The sequence below is a fragment of the Mizuhopecten yessoensis genome, unplaced genomic scaffold (genome assembly GCF_002113885.1).
Source record: "Mizuhopecten yessoensis strain PY_sf001 unplaced genomic scaffold, ASM211388v2 scaffold10603, whole genome shotgun sequence".
Taxonomy (NCBI): Eukaryota; Metazoa; Mollusca; class Bivalvia; order Pectinida; family Pectinidae; genus Mizuhopecten; species Mizuhopecten yessoensis.
Genome location: NW_018408629.1, coordinates 852,172 through 870,819, shown reverse-complemented (window position 1 = coordinate 870,819; position 18,648 = coordinate 852,172). Strand labels below are relative to the sequence as shown.

The following is an 18,648-nucleotide window of genomic DNA, read 5'->3' as shown; positions in this document are numbered from 1 at the left end:
ATTCATTTAAGTTTCAATTGTGAATTACCTTCTTCACAGATAATAAAAATAACCTTATTTGCATAACTTATCAGTGTAATACTTAAGCTCCAGGCATTTATTATCAAGCATTAGTATTTTAAAGAAAGAAAAAAACATTTAAAGATAAATTCTTAGTAATAAAATGATGAATACTAAAATAAACTCACTTGAAGAGTTGTTTTCAAGAATACAAGAAACAAGGGAAGACATTGTGATGTTGACCTCTGTCAGCGCCTTCTTTTCTTCCTCCGGCTGTAAGGTAACATATAAAGGAAGAAAAGAGACAAATCAAACGCATTGAATATGATATGCATGAGCTCTATATAATAAAATCTTTTTAGAACTAGTTAATATCACAAACTTACCGGTTGGATTATAATCGAATCACTTGTAAACTGGTCCGTTGTGTGACTATCTTCTTTGCTTTTTGGAAAACTAAAATATAAGATAACAAAATCTTGCTCACTTTATTTCAGGCTTATTTTCATTTAATATTTATCCATGGAAAATTACTAGATATTATCTAACTCATAAAAATGAAAAATACAAATATGTGTTGGTAGTATTTCATTAAAGTACATTATACTGTAACTGTATTGAAAGAAATCTGAGAAATAACCGACAAAGTGAAATACAAACTAACGATCTAATATCATATTACCTTGTTCTCTCTAATCGAAGCTTCGATATCGCAAATGATGAAAAAACATCAGGAAGATCTGAAAACAAACACAATACGTGGATACCACATGCATGTACACCTGGAGTACAAACTTAAAAAGCTATACCAATGCGAGAACTCACAAGATCACATCGAAAAATGAAGAGTCCGACAACAGCAGAAAACAATTTGGTCAAAACCAGTTCACGTTACCAATGACACGGAAGAGCAATGATACAAATGTAGAGACACGTTATTAAACACAAAAACAGTGATAAATGTAGACATCGAACTTTAAACGTCCTTGAAAAATTTAGTTTTTAAAGTAATCGGTAAAATTAATAGGAATCAATGTGTAGTTTTACTGTTACCATCAATTAAAGGAAAAACGGGAAAATTACCTCCGGTCGATTTGTCCTGAATAATATATTCCCCTTTGATCGGCTTTCTGTAATTAAACATTTAAGAGTCAGGTCATAAGGTTAAACGTATGCTTAAACTGGAAGTAAATGGCAGTACTCCGAATTTCATCAAAAATTATTCTAGTGAATATTGATCAATCTTGATCAATAAAGGATGTATTAAGGTAACAATAAATGTGTTTTTTCTTCCCTTGTATCTATGTTGCTGTATGTACAACTCTTTGGAGGAACATGTATTAATTTTTAACAATAATAAACATTTCAGATCACTTATACATGCATAATTCCGTGCTTATTTGTTCATTTTTAACATTTTTGGTTTTGTCAGAGCCAGGTGTCACTGAAACAAATTGTACTTCATTTTCTTCTTTACCGAACGTGACCGGGCGAAATGCTGTGCTAAGTGCCTTCGGCATGGTGTGTGATGAACCTACCGAGCTAGTTTTTATTTTCAAACCGCCGTGTTCCTTTGCATTCTCCGTGTTATTTACGCGCTAGAGAAGATCTGGCCTTGACCTAGCCCCGGTCAAAACACAAAGATGATGCGTGCAATATCCTGGTGATTTACAGATAGGGCGGGACATATGGATATATAAGCCGTCCAAAACGCGCGTGCATCGCCTTTCGGCCACCGCCCGTCAGCCAGCACCGGGCCTTTCGGCCACGGCCTCTTGGCCAGCGGGGATGGCCACGGCCATTTACCATTCTGTGTCGGAAGATACACGAGAACAGACCATTATTTGTTCCTAAAATGCTGGGGTTTGTGTTACCCATTACGATCGCTCAATCGAAAGTAGCATACCTTACAAGGGCGAGCTATTGTGTTGCACGGATCTGTGGGAGCTCGTTAGATTGCTATAGGGAGTTATAGGGACCACCGAGTGGTCAGGATAACTCAAGGTACATCATATGTACATGTAGTGCTGCCGAGCTATCACTGTAGCGAGACATCTGCCGTACTGAGCTATCCGAGCTATCGCCAGAGTACAGGTAGGGTGGTCGATCAGTGAGAGGGTAGCGAGCGATCGGCCACGTGTGTATGTATGCACACCCTGAGCGATCAGTATTAAGAGTGCTCAGTTAGATTAGTATTAGGTGTTTTATTGTTCTATACGTAGTTATTTTGGATTTACTGTTACATTGATACTGCTTTGTATATATCCCCTGTATATATTTATTGGTACAAGACGAACATGATCACAAGCAGTGATTGCTCGGTCATAGGCAATGTTTCAGAGCTAGATAAACGTATATGTATATATTTGCATATATACTAGAATACTGATACACCCCAGTTGGGATAGGTATACTAGCCGGAATCTCCAGTGTGACTGGTACGGACCATATGGGAAACGTCATAGGTGTTTCAGTGAGATAGCACTATAAAGTCGGCATCAGATCCGCGCAATCACAAGGAGGCAACTACAACAACATACCCTGTCTCCTACACACATACACACATGCACGCTTACACAACACACATGAAGACACGTCATTAAATGATCTTAGCTATTAATAGGACGTTAAGTAATATAAAACCAAACCAAAAAATATTACCGAGTGGATGTTGCTTGCTCTGTCTGACTGTCCAAAAACACGTGATCTTTTGCTGTGGCATGTTGAAGAACTCCGGCCCTATCGTAGGTGAGACTCTAATAATACAAAGTAAAACTAATTCAGCCTAGCATCAAAAGTACGAGTCATGTGGAGAGACCTTATTTTGATTTATTATTTTTTATATAAATTTTCAAATATAGCAATTGTGCTTCAAGAAGTGATACTTAAATATTGACCGGTAATAGATACATATTTTATCAATCAGCACTATTTATATAACATGTCCCCTCCATTACAGAGAAGTTCAGGCCCAGTTCAAAAGTCGCTGGTCAGCAATTGAAGTACATTGAATTGACAAATCGTCTATTTATGGCTCAGTTTGAGATATTATAGAAGCTAACGACGATGCTTACCAATGTAATATCTCATTTTATTTTTTAAATCGACTTCTGCATACGGTTTCAAAAACCCAACAACAAAATCATAAACCCCAACTAAGTATAATAATTATAACATGACGGTATTAACTGTATGGAAAATGATACGGACAATTATAGTATGTAAATGAATAGTTTAATCCTTTTAAAGCTTACTGTTCGTACACATTGCATGTACTATTTACTTTGCAAGCACATATGTATACTTATAAATGAATGTAGCTCATCATTTAGCTGAAACACACGAAAAGCAACTGCCTGTTATATCAATTGAGCTAAAGAGAACAATGTAAATACTTATCAATATTACATATTTCTGTTGAACTGTATGTTTTTTGTCGTAATATATTTTCCTGCAAGTTGCACATACAGGGAAAATCGGAATTCGCCCTCAATCGAATTCTGAACACTAAACTGCATTAAATTTCTTTCCTATGGTTTCTTTTGTATACCCTGTTTTAATACCCTGCTGGAGCGAAATTATTGTAAACAGAAAATGAGGTGTAATAAACACACAGAATTAGTTTTGTCATGTAGAATTTATTAGAATAAAATGTATAAACGACAATTGAGTTAAACAGATATTTGTTTGGGGGCCAAGATTCATCATTTTGAAAACACAATGGAGTTAAAGGTTGTATCGTTAAATACACAATTTCAGAATGGAGTAATTCGTGCGTGTGTGATCGTGTTACCTTGTTATGACCGCGGTGATAATGATCACTACTTCGGTGTGTTTTGTGGACAGTCTGGCCATTAGGCGTTCTGTGGATCTGATAGGAATGTTCCAAATGACCTACAATTTTATAAGAACTGCTGTAAAATGGGGACATATAAATATTTTTTACCGTTTAAAATATACTGAACAAAAAAAGAAACGCACAATTAAATTATGCAATCAATAGCCAATGATATTTTTGGAACTTTGTACAAAATTGTATATCAATATGAAGGGACAAGTCTACTCTTTACAATACTGTAGAAGAAAAGTCTGTGTGAGGTCATTCGTGTCATCAGTAGTTACTCAAATTGGGATACCCACGTAAAACAAAATGACACTTCAGTACCTGGTGTGGGCACCTTTTGCACGAATCCCTGCATGGATTCTCCTATGCATTGAATTCATGAGAACATTTATTCGCCTTAAGGGCATGTTGTTCCATTCTTGTGTTAATGCTGCGATGAACTGGGCGCGGTTAGTTGGGGGGTTTTGACGTTTCCTAATACGCCTGTCCAGCTCATCCCACTGATGCTCAATGGGAGACATGTCGGGGCTATATGGGGGCCATTCCAGAGGCTGAAAGTTGTTTGCCGTGAGAAAATCACGACAGACTCTGGCAACATGTGGTCGAGTATTGTCTTGCTGGAAAATTAGGTTATGACGTCTTAGAAGTGGAAGGACATGTGGTTGGAGGATCTGGTCTCTGTATCGAACGGCATTAAGGTTTTGATCCAGGACCACTAAGGGGGATTTTACTCCATGGGAGATGCCTCCCCAAACCATTACAGAAGCCCCACCGAATAAATCGCGTTCAGCAACGCATGCGTCGGCGAAACGCTCACCGCGTATACGATATACCCTTTTCTTCCGTCTGAGTCTGACAGAAACTAGACTCGTCGGTGAACATTACACACCTCCATCGACGCATCCCAAACCTATTCGGGCCATGTCTGCGCATCCAGTCAAGACGCACTTGCCGCCTCCGTGGTGTCAGAGGTGGCCCGACATGAGGTCGGCGCGCAATGATTCTCTCGGCACCCAAGCGGTTCCTGGCAGTTTGAGGACTAATGGGTCTGCCATGAGTACCTCAGGTATGCGACGCAGTCTCTACAGCAGTCTTAAATCTGTTGCGAAAGTGCGACAATCGAATCGTCCTGTCTTGTCGTGCGGTCGTTACACGCGGACGACCGCTCCTGGGACGATCGGAAACTAACCCAGTAGCACGGAAACGTGTACAGAGACGGTTAATTGTACACGGGCCAACACCAAACTGCCGTGCGACAGCAGTTTGGCTATGACTATCCATCAACATCGCAATTGCTCTACCCCTCTGAATTTGCGTTAAGCGTGGCATCTCAGTCAATGGCGAAATCAAAATGCCAACGTGGAAAATTAATGTGACTTACCTTAGAGTATCCGTTGAGATTATTTGTTTGAAAAACTCCGGCTTGGCTTGATCACGCCGCGTGATTTGGACTAAATTAGCTCACTAAGTCACACAATGACATCGTCACGCTTGGCTGATTTTAGGGTAAATTGTTGAGAAGGGATATCGTTCTTGATATAATACCTCACCAAATATTCCATTATTTCCTTACAGCTAAGTTGTAATGCAGGGGGGTACTTTGTGCGTTTCTTTTTTTGTTCAGTATATTTTATATTCAATGCCGTAGTACCAGTTATATTTTCAATGACAATTATAGAATTTTCTGACCTGAGTGATCCGATTCGACGTTTGTAAAGCTTACAACTGATCCGCTATGTGCAGTCTGAAAAGAAAACGTTTTGATTAATTCATTAGTAATAAATAAATAGTTTTTATAAACAGATATTGGTCTCTTTAGAATTATGGATACGTATTAAAATATCTGACAATGATTAATAAAGCACAGAACAAAGTGAGATGATAAACATCGAGAACATTTTACTGGATAACCTCACGTTATAGAAATAATTAGAATTTGAAAACATTCAAAATGATAATTACCCTTGATTTCGCAGAAAATATGCTGACTATAGCCTTTTTCAAAAACACCGCCTCGATTTCATCGTCCCTATGGTAATGTACTAAGTCGATCAAACCGTCACTGCCCATTGTAAACAGGAAGCTTTAACAAAAATAAAGTTCATAAGATCATTGCAATAATTAGCAAAAGAAAATTATAAACGTTTACAAATTGATGACACTAAAGCAATAAAACGTGATAGCTTCTTCATATTAAAAATATATCATATTATGATAAATGACAAATCAAAATAAATCAAAATGTTTGTTAATGTAATTCTGTTTGATGTGACGGTGTTTGAAATAAGTTATACTTACTCTGTCGAGAGATTCCATTTTCGCGGGTTTTGAATAACTGGAAGAAAAATCATGTTTCCATATAAAATTTAAGTTGATGATCATCCTTTTTGTCACTCAGTCAAAACGTATATTGAAGAGCAAAGGTGACGCATTTTTCTTTTTTATATTATTGTTATGGTTTTCAAATGTACAGTAAATACCTGTTTAATATTTACTAACGAAATTTCACATTATGGATGTATCTGCTACATCTTAAATCACGTTGCACCTACGTTTTTATATATGTGTTAATAATTCTTCTCCATGATATCTGAGTTTACGACGAATGATGCCTAAAATATGAACAAATGAAAAATATACATCCCATGATAAACAACAAAAATATCGAGTTCATCAAAAATATTTACACCTACGTTTATACAGTAACCCAATAATAAATGAATACATGGTTCAGCGTCAAAGGTAAAGTATATGAAAATTACGGAATTCGTTTCCCTGATGGATGACGATGCTGTCTAATTTTAGCCGGTTAAGTCTGATGCCATCTTCTGACCGATTGACTGGGTGGACTCTTAACTGTACGACAAAAAGATAAACTTGTGTAAATGACGGATTACTTAACTGCAATTAACAAAACTGAATATTATTTGATGTTGTTCTAGGAGAAACAAAATACGAAAAACGGATTATCAATAATAAGGATTTTAACTATGTAGATTAAAAACAAAAACACATGCACACACACAAACATGTATTTCGTAGCTTTAATACATCGCTGTTGAAAAGTAAAACCATATTTTTTTCGTTAAATCGTTGCGGAATGGCAAACACAACTCCTTTCAGACTGATATTGAGTTCTTATGTCTTAAATGACATTGAAAGCGATGACACATGAGATTATACTGATTATGTAGAGTCTCAACATTAGTTACATTTGAAATAATTCACCTGAATAATATTAAATGCGGATTTTTTAAGGTGGAGGGGGTGTCTTTAGTCAAATTTAAATTTATTCTATCGACAATTAATTTACATATATATTTGTAATACTATACTTACTTGCTTTATATATTGAGAAACACATCAATTCAAGATCAATCGCGTGAGAAATACCTGAACAGTTATGCAGATTCTTCTTCTTACAAATGTTGGCAATTTTTATCAGTACAATACTGATATGTGTCTAAATTATTGAATAAGACCATATTCCATTACTTACTCTCACATCTTTCTGATACCGTGATATGCGGTCTATTTCCCACCCACAAACGCAAACATGCTCTCTCAAATACCATTTATATATACGGTACACCTTTAACTAGTTTTTCTTCACTCATTGCTGTTTGTTAACGTGTTATTTGTATTCGCTTGGAAGCATCTTTTATGTAGTCTATAATTGAACACTATTGTTCCTTACTTGTTTTTTGCCTTTCCCGCAGCGTTCACAAGTGCTTACAGGTATACCATGGATATTAGATATCATTGTGTTCTGCCATATTATGTTTTCGTGTTCATATATTTGATTCGTGGTTTAACTATGTAACAGTTGGAGGTAAAATGCACCCCTTGGCCTAACAAGCATTTATAATTACTAACCAATAATCAATTAGGGCGCTATCTAAAATGTTTTTTGAAAATCACACACCCTCGGAGTTCTTTAAACTGAACATGATTTTAGTTTCGCTTTTGCACAATCTTCTTTTGTGTTATATCACAATGATTTTGTTCTGCAATGTACATAGTTTGTACTACAAATAAGCTTGCTGGAAATGATAAAGGGAAATTCACACGTAAAACAAATATTTGTTGTCGCTAAGGAAACCTCCAGAATAGATAATATTGAAGTGAGCACAGCACAATGCCGTGCCGTGACTCGAACCCGGAATCCTTCGGTCACGATACATAATTATATAATGCCCTTAATTAACCCTTAAATATACGATTATTTGTTTTTAGAAAATAAACAGTTACATGTAATTCCAAATTATATAACGAGTATAGTGTTTATATTATGAACGGTATCACAACTCTAAAGAGATCACTTGTATTTCACAAAATGTCTCTAACTGATACAAGAATTTAAACTGACATATTTTATATGTATGATATTCTGCTTTATTTTTTAAGATTTTACTTGCATAGGGTATAGTTATCTGCAAGATTATGGTAGTAAATATTGGAATGCTAATTAATTTCTTTTAAAATGTTTTTTTCATTATATATGAAATTTGATTTGTAAAGGAACTCTTTGTTCGAAAAATAATCGTTAGCAGTAATAACGAAAAAGAGTTTCTTAACAACCCAGATATGTACATTCAAGGAAAATTTTACAATTTGATTTCAATCAAAATTTAGCTTATTCCAACTGCAATACATTTTTTGTCGGTAAGAAATACATTCAAACAATTTATATTTATATTTGGGGAAAGGGACAACATTATTGTAATTTTTATTTAGCAAATATCCTCAACTATAACTTTTGCTTAATATTAAGGTTTTTAAAAATATATTACAAGTTTATATTTTGTATTTAAGTCAAATTGGTCGGTGAACGTTCACATCCTAAAAAGATCTATTAGGTTATGTAAAAAATGAGAAATAGTCCTATGAATCTTAACAAACACCAGTACCAAAACCAGTCTCAATTTATTCTAAATCTTCGCAATAATCTGCTGAAGTTAAAACGAAATAATTTCATTATGGTCGTTTTCAAGTAGATTTTGCTTAGCAGATATTGTTATTTGAAGTTTTACGTCTTCTTCCAAAACATAACTTTTATATGCATTTACAGAAAATACAATACGCTGACCAAAGATTTGTTTGTTTGTTATAAAGTCAGTGATAGAATCAATTGATATGTGTACATAGTTAATTTACACATGTATGCTAATTTATAGATGATGATGATGATGTTCAATTGTTTTTGAATTTAAACAAAACAAAACACATAAAAAGGGAGGCAATGTAGTCTAGAGGTAGGACGCCGGGCTCGTGACCGAAGGGTTGTGAGTTCGAGTCACGGCACGGCACTGTGTTGTATCTTTGAGCAAGATACTTCACTTCGCTTGTTCAAATTAATGCAGCTGTAAATGAGTACGTGGTTTAGTAGTGCAGGAATTGAAGAATGCTAGCTGTGAGCGCCGAAATGGCACCAACGGCTGTATGCTCCCCAGGGTGTTGAGAAAGGTGTCGGCTGGTTGCAAAGGCCCTATAACCACGGTTAATAATTTGTGAACCGCTTTGAGACGACCAACGAACTATGTTGTAATAAAGCGGTAAATGATAACCTCGAGCTATTATAAATATTATTATTAAAAGATGTTTTCAACAATGCCCCCTCTTCGAATAAAATAAAAAAATCCTTGTTATGATATATCTTTAGTTGTTATTAGAATTATATCAACTTCAAATTAGGAATATTTTCTAATTGGGTAAAAAAAAGGTATTCAGAAAGAAAAAAATATGTTACTAAATAACAAAAGCATTTTGTATCACACATATATCCATGTGTAAATTAACTATGTACACATATCAATTGATTCTATCGTGCATTTCATATCAATATATGGATTTTTGCTTCTGCGTTATGTTCTACGGGAACAATCAGAAAACCTTTAGACGACTTCAGTTTCCTCTTCATTAAAACCCTCAAACCAAGTTTATATTAATTACAAGTCTTTTCAATTTCATAGAAAAGATAATCTAGTTCAACACTGGCTTTAAAACAAACAACAAACGTCTTCGATAAGTGTATTGATTTTTCTGTAAATGCATATAAAAAGTTATGTTTTGAAAGAAGACGTAAACTTCAAATAACAATATCTGCTCAGCATAATATACTTGAAAACGACCATAATGAAAATATTTCATTTTAACTTAAACAGACTTTTGTGAAGATGTAGAATAAATTGAGACTGGTGATTACACTGGTGTTTGTTAAGATTTATAGGCCTACTTCTCATTTTTTTACATAACCTAATAGATCTTTTGATGTTATGAATGTTCACCGACCAATTTGAGGTGATATTTTTTGCTAAAGTATAACTGAAATAGAAAACATAAATCTGTGATATTTTTTTACAAACTTAAATATAAAGCAAAAGATAAAGGTGTGGATATTTGCTAAATAAAAATTACAACAATTTTGTCCCTTTCTCCAAACATAAACTGAAATTGTGTGAATGTATTTCTTACAGAAAATGATATATTGCAGCTGGAATAAGCTAAATTTTAATTGAAATCAAATTGTACAATTTTCCTTAAATGTACAGATATGAGTTGTTAAGAAACTCTTTTTCGTTATTACTGTTTACGATTGTTTTCGAACAAAGAGTTCCTTTACAAATCAAATTTCGTGAAAATGAAAAAACATTTTAAAAGAAATATATTCGCATTCAAATATTTATTACCCTAATCTTGCAGATAACTATACCTTATGCAAGCAGAACATCATACATATAAAATATGTCAGTTTAAATCCTTGTATCATTCAGAGTCGTTTTGTGAAACACAAGTGAAAGTTTAGAAGCAGAAAAGTGGTGATTCACTGTAAAGCATATATTTTCCAGATTTGAAAAAATATATTAAGTGTTCTGTTTGGAAAGGTTTTATTTTGTGTGAGCTTTTATTTTCTATATTTTATTTTGATGGTGTTTTATTTTAAGATCTGTTTTGTTTAGAAACATTATTCCTTATTTGTTTTTTTGCCATTCCCGCGTCGTTCACAAGTGCTTACAGGTATACCATTGTTATTAGATAGCATTGTGTTCTGCCATATTTTGTTTTCATGTTCATATTTTGTTTCGTGGTTTAACTATGTAACAGTTGGAGGTAAAATGCACCCCTTGTCCTAACAAGCATTTATAATTACTAACAAATTAGAAATTAGAGCGCTATTGGAAATTGAATTGGAAGTAAACAGATTAAAAGTATTTTTCCAGCGAAGAAATATAACTATTACATCTTCTTAAAATGTTATGATATCATAATAACATTATGTTCTTTGCAGCGTAATATGATGTTTGAGAACAATATGCATGCCTTCAAATATGGTTTTTAATATTTTTTTCACTCATTGCATTAAGGGATATCAACGTTATTATTAACATCCCCATATTTTTGGGAGACGAAGGCAAACTCAATATGTCAATATACAAAATGGTTCGTGTAAACTCTACCGTTAGATTTCCGAGGTTTGCCGTAACCTTGGTAGCCACAATGAAGAATAGTAGTATGGTTCATAATATATTTTTTTTACGCATAATGTTATATGAAATTGACTATTACATCTCATAGTTTTGAAATTCATATAATTAACGGTTAATTAAGGGCCTCTCGTTTCAACGAAAGTTTAGACCAATTTTGATTTCAAACTTTTAGATTTCTAGCATCACTGATGAGTCCAAGAAGGACGAGAGAGCTGTATGATGCAGTGTCATTCATTTTGACATACTGTCTCTTTTACCAATGTTTTTAAAAGTGCAATCACCAGTGTTAGCTTTACGTCCATATTAAAACCAATAACTCGCACCACTACAGACGTGTGATATGAATAAGTAGGACTAAATATCATATTCAATATGAAAAAGACACATAGGCTGTTTGAGCAGAAGATGCATAACTTGTACATTTATAATTGCGATTCCTCATTTTGAACATTAATAAAAGAAAAACAGTGATCAAAGAAAAACATTGATTGTAAAACAGAATATCGAAGGAATATATCTTACACCGTTTGTCATTTAATTGTGTTTAATTTGTTAGTATGATTTGAATAAGGATAAACATATTGGCATATAGCAATTGAGAAAATTAAGAAACGATATTGAAAACACATATTACTTACGTGACAAACAATTGTAATATTCGTCTTCCCTAAAACCTCAGACTCGGACGTGTAGATATAATGGTGATCCAAGCCATCATGGAAATTGTATGCCACAACACTACAGCACCATGTCATAAATACCATCAAACACCAATCTTTCTTCTTCATCTTTGCAATTCAATTCGATACTTTGTAGTATTTACGTACCCCGTTTCACTGGAATGATATGCCCATACCGATATCAAGGTATTGCCTACAACCGGATTTCACTTTGTGATCTAGTTTAACTTGTTCTCTTTAATACATGTTTTTGGTTAAATACTTTAACCAGACCATGAAGTAAATAGGTGCGCTATGTGGATAGTGTCTATTTATACTTCTCGTATGTCTATCTCAGACACACCTCACCTAGGACCACAATCAATGTTATTTCAACAAACGATAAACAAAGTATGTAGTAGCAATGCAGGAGTAATAATAATCTGTGGATTTCGCTGATGGTTTCCTCAAACATGATGCTTTATGCCGTAGCCACCGTTTTGCTGCAAATCTGGGGTGAGTTTAAACTACAATATGTTCAATACTTTCCTGATAGAAACATATAAACTGTATTGTCATGTTACGTCTTATGTTTGTCATTAAAATGTCTGCTTCCTTTGCAGATTAGTATGACATTATATTTTACTCAAGGCAAGAGGCTTTATATTTACTTGCGATGTAAAACAATTGATATTTGTTGTTATTATGTAACAAAGCATTATTGTAATGATTGAGTGCCCAGCATATCACATAAAAAGATACAAAGACTATACAAATCTTCACCTATTTCCAGTATATTAGTTACTAAATGATGTTTATATTGGAATCACAACGTACCCTATGCCTTAAGATCATTGAGAAAAGTTGTTATTTGTGTTCATTTGATTTTCTTTCTTTTAAGGACTTAATTTTCAGTCAAACTTCTAACCATTGACTGAAATTAAAATTTTGCTTCTGATAATGTGCACACAAACCCGAAAGTGTTATTTCTGTGTATAAGAACGCTTATGAGGAGGGAATAGGTGACCACAGGTGATGACTTTTCCATCCACGAAGATTATATGATCCTAATATATCTTGGTCAGAAGGAGACATGATTTGAAATTTTCGACAATTCTTTTCCAATTTAAACCCCAACCCCAGTGTGCGGTCAGGATTGCTTATTTCAAAACAATCAACTCTACAGCTTTTACTTATTCCCCACTGAAATAAACAAAACATATCTAAAAGAGCTTTTACTGTGCAAATTATTGCAATCCTTACTCGTCCCTTTGGAAATGGTTTACGCGAGGGTAATGAAATTCGTGATTTCGATAAAGCCATTTAAGATCCTCAATATGTGAAGGATATTTGATACTAGCGTATCAGAGTTTGAAGAGAAAAAAAGGGGATGGGATCCACATAACTGACATGGGAACCATAGCCGTATTGAAATCGTTTTTATGTTATATAGATCTAATCATGAATACGACGGGACTTGCTAGATTTAAATGTTTTAGTTATTTAGAAACTAAGCAGAAATATCTAAAAACACACAAAACTATGCAGAAAAAATCCAAATCAAAGAGGTCGAAATCTTCATTGTTAGCATTGGTAACATTTTATTTTCAGCAATATTTTGTATAAGTTACTAAATTATTTCGTTATTCTATTTAATAGTTACTGAGGTAAAGCTGATAGGTGTAGTATTATTTCGACAAAATGTTTGGGTTTTCACCCTTAATTTTTAGTAACAAATACAGTATGCCAAAAATTAATCACACTGCATCATGCATCTTTTTTTGTCCCTGGGGATGCTAGGTGCCAAAAACTTTGAGATCAAAATAAGTCCAAACTGTTGAAACAGAAAGGGAGTTGCATAACAATACTTAATTGATGAATTTAAAATGTTTAGAGTACTCGTTAATTTCAAATCAATTAGTAAAGTCTGCATATTATAAACCAAACCATTACTCAAAAGAGACAACTGTGGGCATCAAGGTTACAGCAAACCTCGGGGGAAAAACATCCAGCAGCATAATCTACCACCTTGGACCATTAAAGATGAACGTAACACACGCACAGATTAAGAACAAAATTCCTTTTAATATCCGTTTTGTTTCATGTCATACAATTAAGTCATGCTATAATGATGTAAGTAGTATTGTATTCACCACAAGTTATTAATTAACTAAAGGGATACAATTTAGGTGTTTCACTTAACAAAGAATAAATTTAACAATGTTTCCCGGAATCAAACAATCTTTCAGCTATGAATTATGTTGTCCGCGTGAACAGTAACTTTATAAACCTTGTGAATAAAAGTAAACATTTTCATAGATACGTTTTCAAATCAGATGCTTTAGAAAAACTGTATTAGTACATTTAATGGAAGCAATGTTTCAAGATTTCCTACGGAATTGCTTAATTTGCTTAATTTATCAAATCAATGTCTTATATGAAAAGTTCCTATGAAAAGAATACCTATCGATATGCATATTTCAAACCATTGCATATTGCATATCAAGTGGACAAAATTGAACGTTCTATGAAATAAAAACTAATTCTTGAAATAATATCGTCGGATGTTGATGTAAAATTTAGATTTACTTGCGTTTTGTATATTCTATATACATACATCATTTCAACGTTTTTTGTTGAAATGCCATCATGTTTTGTGCGATAAATTAATCTATTGTTTTTCCCTGTCTCTGGTTTCCGTCATTGCAGACATTGTCGTTTGATATTGACGTTACAGACCCCCTGCCCCTGTGTGTTCACTCCAAAGATTCAATAACAACCTCGAAAACGATGTGGCAATGAATTAATCGTTTAAAATTTAATCACGTTAGCTTAAAATACGATTCCTGTCAAATTAGTGACAAATTTGTGGTAAAGATACCAGTACGATATGTTACGTTCATATCACAATTATTGACGAAATGATATTATGCAATTGCTATCAATTGTAATCAATGAAAATACAAATACATTGTTGGATACCCATACCAATTTTGTTTCCCTTAAACGATACATTTGTATAGCATTGCTGATTTAAACGTTTCTTCCTATAAATCGACGTTTTAAAAACGTCGTATAGGATAATAATTGAAGTGCAAATAAGGTCCGCGGTATAGAGAATTTTTTTTTTTTTTTTTTTTTAAATGTCGGAATGAGTACGGTTAAAGGAAGATGGAAATATAAATTAAAAAGTAATATATATACTACTCGTATTTTGCTAAGGATCACTTTTATTTTGGGGCATATGTGAACATAAATATTATATTTAGTTTATACTGAGATTATTTTTGAAACATTGATTGTTTGCTTAATTCACCAGCATGCAAAATTTCCAAAAATCGTTATTACAGTCGAAAAATGAGCCACAGGAAAAGGGTTACCCTTAGAATTGGAAACAAAGAGGTATTCACTAAAAAACTTAAATTGAACAAAACTCATCCTAAATAAAGAGAAACTGTTTAAGAATAGAGTGTGACGCCCATGAGCATCAATTACAGCTACACAACGTCTGCGGATGCCCCGAATGAGATTGCGTATTCGGTTTTTTGGGATAGCGTTCCACTCAGCTACCAAAGCTGTTTCCGGCTCCTGGGGCGTTCTTGGCTGAACATTTCTGGCAGAGAAAGCTGTCTGCAGCATGTCCCACACATGCTCGATGGGATTTAGATTCGGCGAGCGGCCTGGCCAATCCATTCGTGCTGTCGATACTGCTCAGTCACCCTTGCTCTATGTGGCCTAGCATTATCGTCCACAAGGATGAAGTCAGGGCCCGTAGCGCCAGCGTAGGGTCTGACATAGGCATCCAGGATTTCATCGCAGTAAATCCAGGCCGTAACGGTACCATTATGGAAGACATGGAGGTCAGTTTTCCCACGAAGGCTTATGTCTCTCCACATCATCACTGAACCTCCGCCATATCGGTCATGTTCCACAACGTTACCTGCCTGGACCCTCTCCCCAGGTTTTGTCTCCATAATCTAACGCACCTATCGGTGAAGTCGAGACAGAATCTGGACTCGTCAGTAAAAAGAACCGGTTCCAATTTATGAAAAGTCCAAGTGCTGTAAGCTTGGGCCCAATCTAAACGGTCCCTAACATGGCGAGCAGTTAAGGGAACTAGTATTGCTGGTCAACGTGACCTTAAACCAGCATCATGACGACGGTTCCTAACTGTCTGAGTGGCAACCCGGGTACCAGAAGCATTTAGGAGGTCATTTCGTAAAGCTGTGGCAGTCTGAAGGCGCTGCGTTGTAGCCCTCGAACGACCTCCAGAATGACGTCTGGAACGGTTTCCGTTAGTTTGGAAACGATTCCATATAATTGCCACCACTCTTTGAGACACCACAAGGTCTGCTGCAACCTGACGCTGAGACATGCTAGCTTGTAGCATTTCGACGCCTCTATTCATTTCACCGTCATTTAACCGTTGTCTGCTTCGTCTTAGTTCCATATTAAAACAAAAACACGCAAAGAATATTCATCAAATTGATTCCCTTAACAATTTGAACAATGCCTTGCTTAGACTAGCTTAGCTTTCGAAAGGATGCACGTGCTTTTATGGTTGACCGAACACCAACACAGGACGATTTGGAAGGCTAACATATTCGCCCAAAACAGTACGGAAGGAAATATAATATCCTTTCCAACATTTTGATTTTTTTTCAAAATATAGGTGATCCTTAGCAAAATGTGAAGCTATAGGTATAGATTTTTTTTTTATTATTCTGAACAGTTCATGCAATATTCGATCACTTCAAAATTTATTAATGCTTTCTATTTTTACGAAATAACAGTGAGAACTAGAGGTGAAATTATGACCGACCTGAATAACAATCCAAACAACTTCGTGAAAACTGATTTCACTCACAAATGTACAAGTAAAGAAGGCTGCGCTGTTCCTTACGAGGTAACCAGAATGTTTTGTTATCAAAGTATATTGGTTTTATGATAACGTTTTTGAGGTTAAGTTTTGTATATCAATTTCTATTATAATCAACATTTTCAAAATGAACGCTAAACAATAAGAATATAAATCATGTCTTTCGTATGTGTGACTGTTTTGAAATGCTGTTGTTTTACATATTTCCTACTATGCATAGCAATTGTATATCATAATTGTCTTCCTCAAGATGAAAATATGACTTTTTGGAGAAATTTCCGATCGAAAATGTTTGATGATATGAGTTTGTACACGTTAATGTTTTGAAATGTCTTTACACTGAAGGGTTTAAAAACAAAAGTTTCTCCTCGAGAGATATGTGACGCCCGTTGTCGCCCACTCACCTGTGTATGGTTATCAGTTGAGAACTCTACCCATATGCTCATACAATGCGGACGTAAGTATGACATACAATTATAGAAAACACTTTGTAGTTACATAGAATACCAAAATAAAGTGTGTTTCCTTTTATTTGATTATTCTCCCTTCTATATAAGAGACAAAAAACAAAAAGGATACATTTTCCTAAATGAATTTTCCTTGTCAAATTTTGTATCTATTGAATTCCTTGGTTTTTTCATAAGTTTGAACACTCATTTTATAACTACTCATTGTCAAGATTGTGCTGTATGATTGGTGGTTGAACAACAACAAAAGATGTTTAAACCTATTTTTTAATAAAATCACCCAGAATACCTGGTTGAATGTTTTAATAGTACGTGAAATAACGGTAACTTATACACACATAATACCTGGTCCCTTTAAATGTGATTGCAAAAATGAAACAATTGTGCTGTAAGCATATAATATTTAATCAAAACATTTAAATAACAACCATTCTAATTCGAGACGTATGTAAATTTTGTCTCTGATGGTATTGTGTCATTTTGGGAGTAAACGTAGTTAAGGTATTATCTTTATATAAGTTTAAGACAACCTGACTGCTCAATCAATCTTGATTGTAACAAACTGGAAGAGATACGGTTATTTCAATATTTGAATTTGGTTGAATAGCTAACTAGGCCTGTCTATTTATATACACTGACTGGTTAACCTTACCATGTGGAGCATTGATGAAGCATCGCCTGTCCAATTCGTCACTTTGTTCATTTGATCATTTTGATTCAAAACGTTACTTGTAAGGGTTTAGTGAAATTTGTTTGATATCGGTCGCTGATATTAAAGAGATATAATAATTCCCCCTTTTGCATCTCCACATTCTACATCTTAGCTCCTCTGACCAAATCTTACAGCGTTTTTACGAAGTTGGTGATTCCCACTCTGACTAAACTAAGTATGTGAGTAATTTTTGCAAAGACGTAATAACGTCAGTCCAGACAAAGGCAATCCTACGACAAACATTAATACTTACATATCACGACATATAACAAAGAGATATACAGTCCCTATGAATAAATTTTGAGAAATACTCGAGTAAGTGACTATTAAAAAAAAGGTACGAAAGATAATCTCTGAACCAGTTATTAGTTTTAGGGCTGAGTTGAAATCGAAGTTTACCGACTGACCAGTTATAAACTAGGCCTTATTCTCAGTCTCCGTCAGGCTGGTTTTGATTAAAACTTTATACAAATGCTCTCCTTGAAGTATTGACCAAATGACCTGGCCAATCAACAATCTAAGGGGCCGCCTACCAGTTGACAAGATTAGATATTTTAAACTTCTGTTTTACTTCTTCTCAATATTTACGGGTTGACGGAA

General features: G+C 34.5%; 3 protein-coding genes across 3 annotated transcripts in view; 1 reads left to right on the top strand and 2 right to left on the bottom strand.

The window, feature by feature from the left end:
• Nucleotides 1-271, bottom strand: part of LOC110461300 — a 37,759-nt gene extending 37,488 nt beyond the window's left edge. Inside the window, exon 1 of the mRNA XM_021514723.1 lies at nucleotides 189-271. Coding sequence (XP_021370398.1) covers nucleotides 189-231 — 43 coding nt within the window. The 5' untranslated portion in view covers nucleotides 232-271. The remainder of the gene's footprint in view (nucleotides 1-188) is intronic.
• Nucleotides 272-5,516: 5,245 nt separating this feature from the next.
• On the bottom strand, nucleotides 5,517-12,199 carry LOC110461299. The gene is made up of 5 exons (XM_021514722.1): nucleotides 11,970-12,199; nucleotides 6,607-6,700; nucleotides 6,143-6,179; nucleotides 5,807-5,927; nucleotides 5,517-5,588 (listed from the first exon to the last, which is right to left on the bottom strand). The coding sequence occupies exons 1-5, from the start codon at nucleotides 12,117-12,119 to the stop codon at nucleotides 5,517-5,519; spliced, it is 474 nt and encodes a 157-aa protein (XP_021370397.1). The 5' UTR covers nucleotides 12,120-12,199.
• Nucleotides 12,200-12,368: 169 nt separating this feature from the next.
• Nucleotides 12,369-18,648, top strand: part of LOC110461352 — a 28,873-nt gene continuing 22,593 nt past the window's right edge. Inside the window, exons 1-3 of the mRNA XM_021514795.1 lie at nucleotides 12,369-12,506; nucleotides 16,784-16,896; nucleotides 17,215-17,326. Coding sequence (XP_021370470.1) covers nucleotides 12,449-12,506; nucleotides 16,784-16,896; nucleotides 17,215-17,326 — 283 coding nt within the window. The 5' untranslated portion in view covers nucleotides 12,369-12,448. The remainder of the gene's footprint in view (nucleotides 12,507-16,783; nucleotides 16,897-17,214; nucleotides 17,327-18,648) is intronic.

Coding starts and splice junctions, on each gene's coding strand:
- LOC110461299 (XM_021514722.1), bottom strand. CDS start 12,119: ATGAAGAAGAAAGATTGGTGTTTGATGGTATTTATGACATGGTGCTGT. Junction 6,180..6,606: donor CCATCAGGGAAACGAATTCC/GTAATTTTCATA, acceptor TTTTTCTTCCAG/TTATTCAAAACCCGCGAAAA. Junction 5,928..6,142: donor AAATGGAATCTCTCGACAGA/GTAAGTATAACT, acceptor TTTTTGTTAAAG/CTTCCTGTTTACAATGGGCA.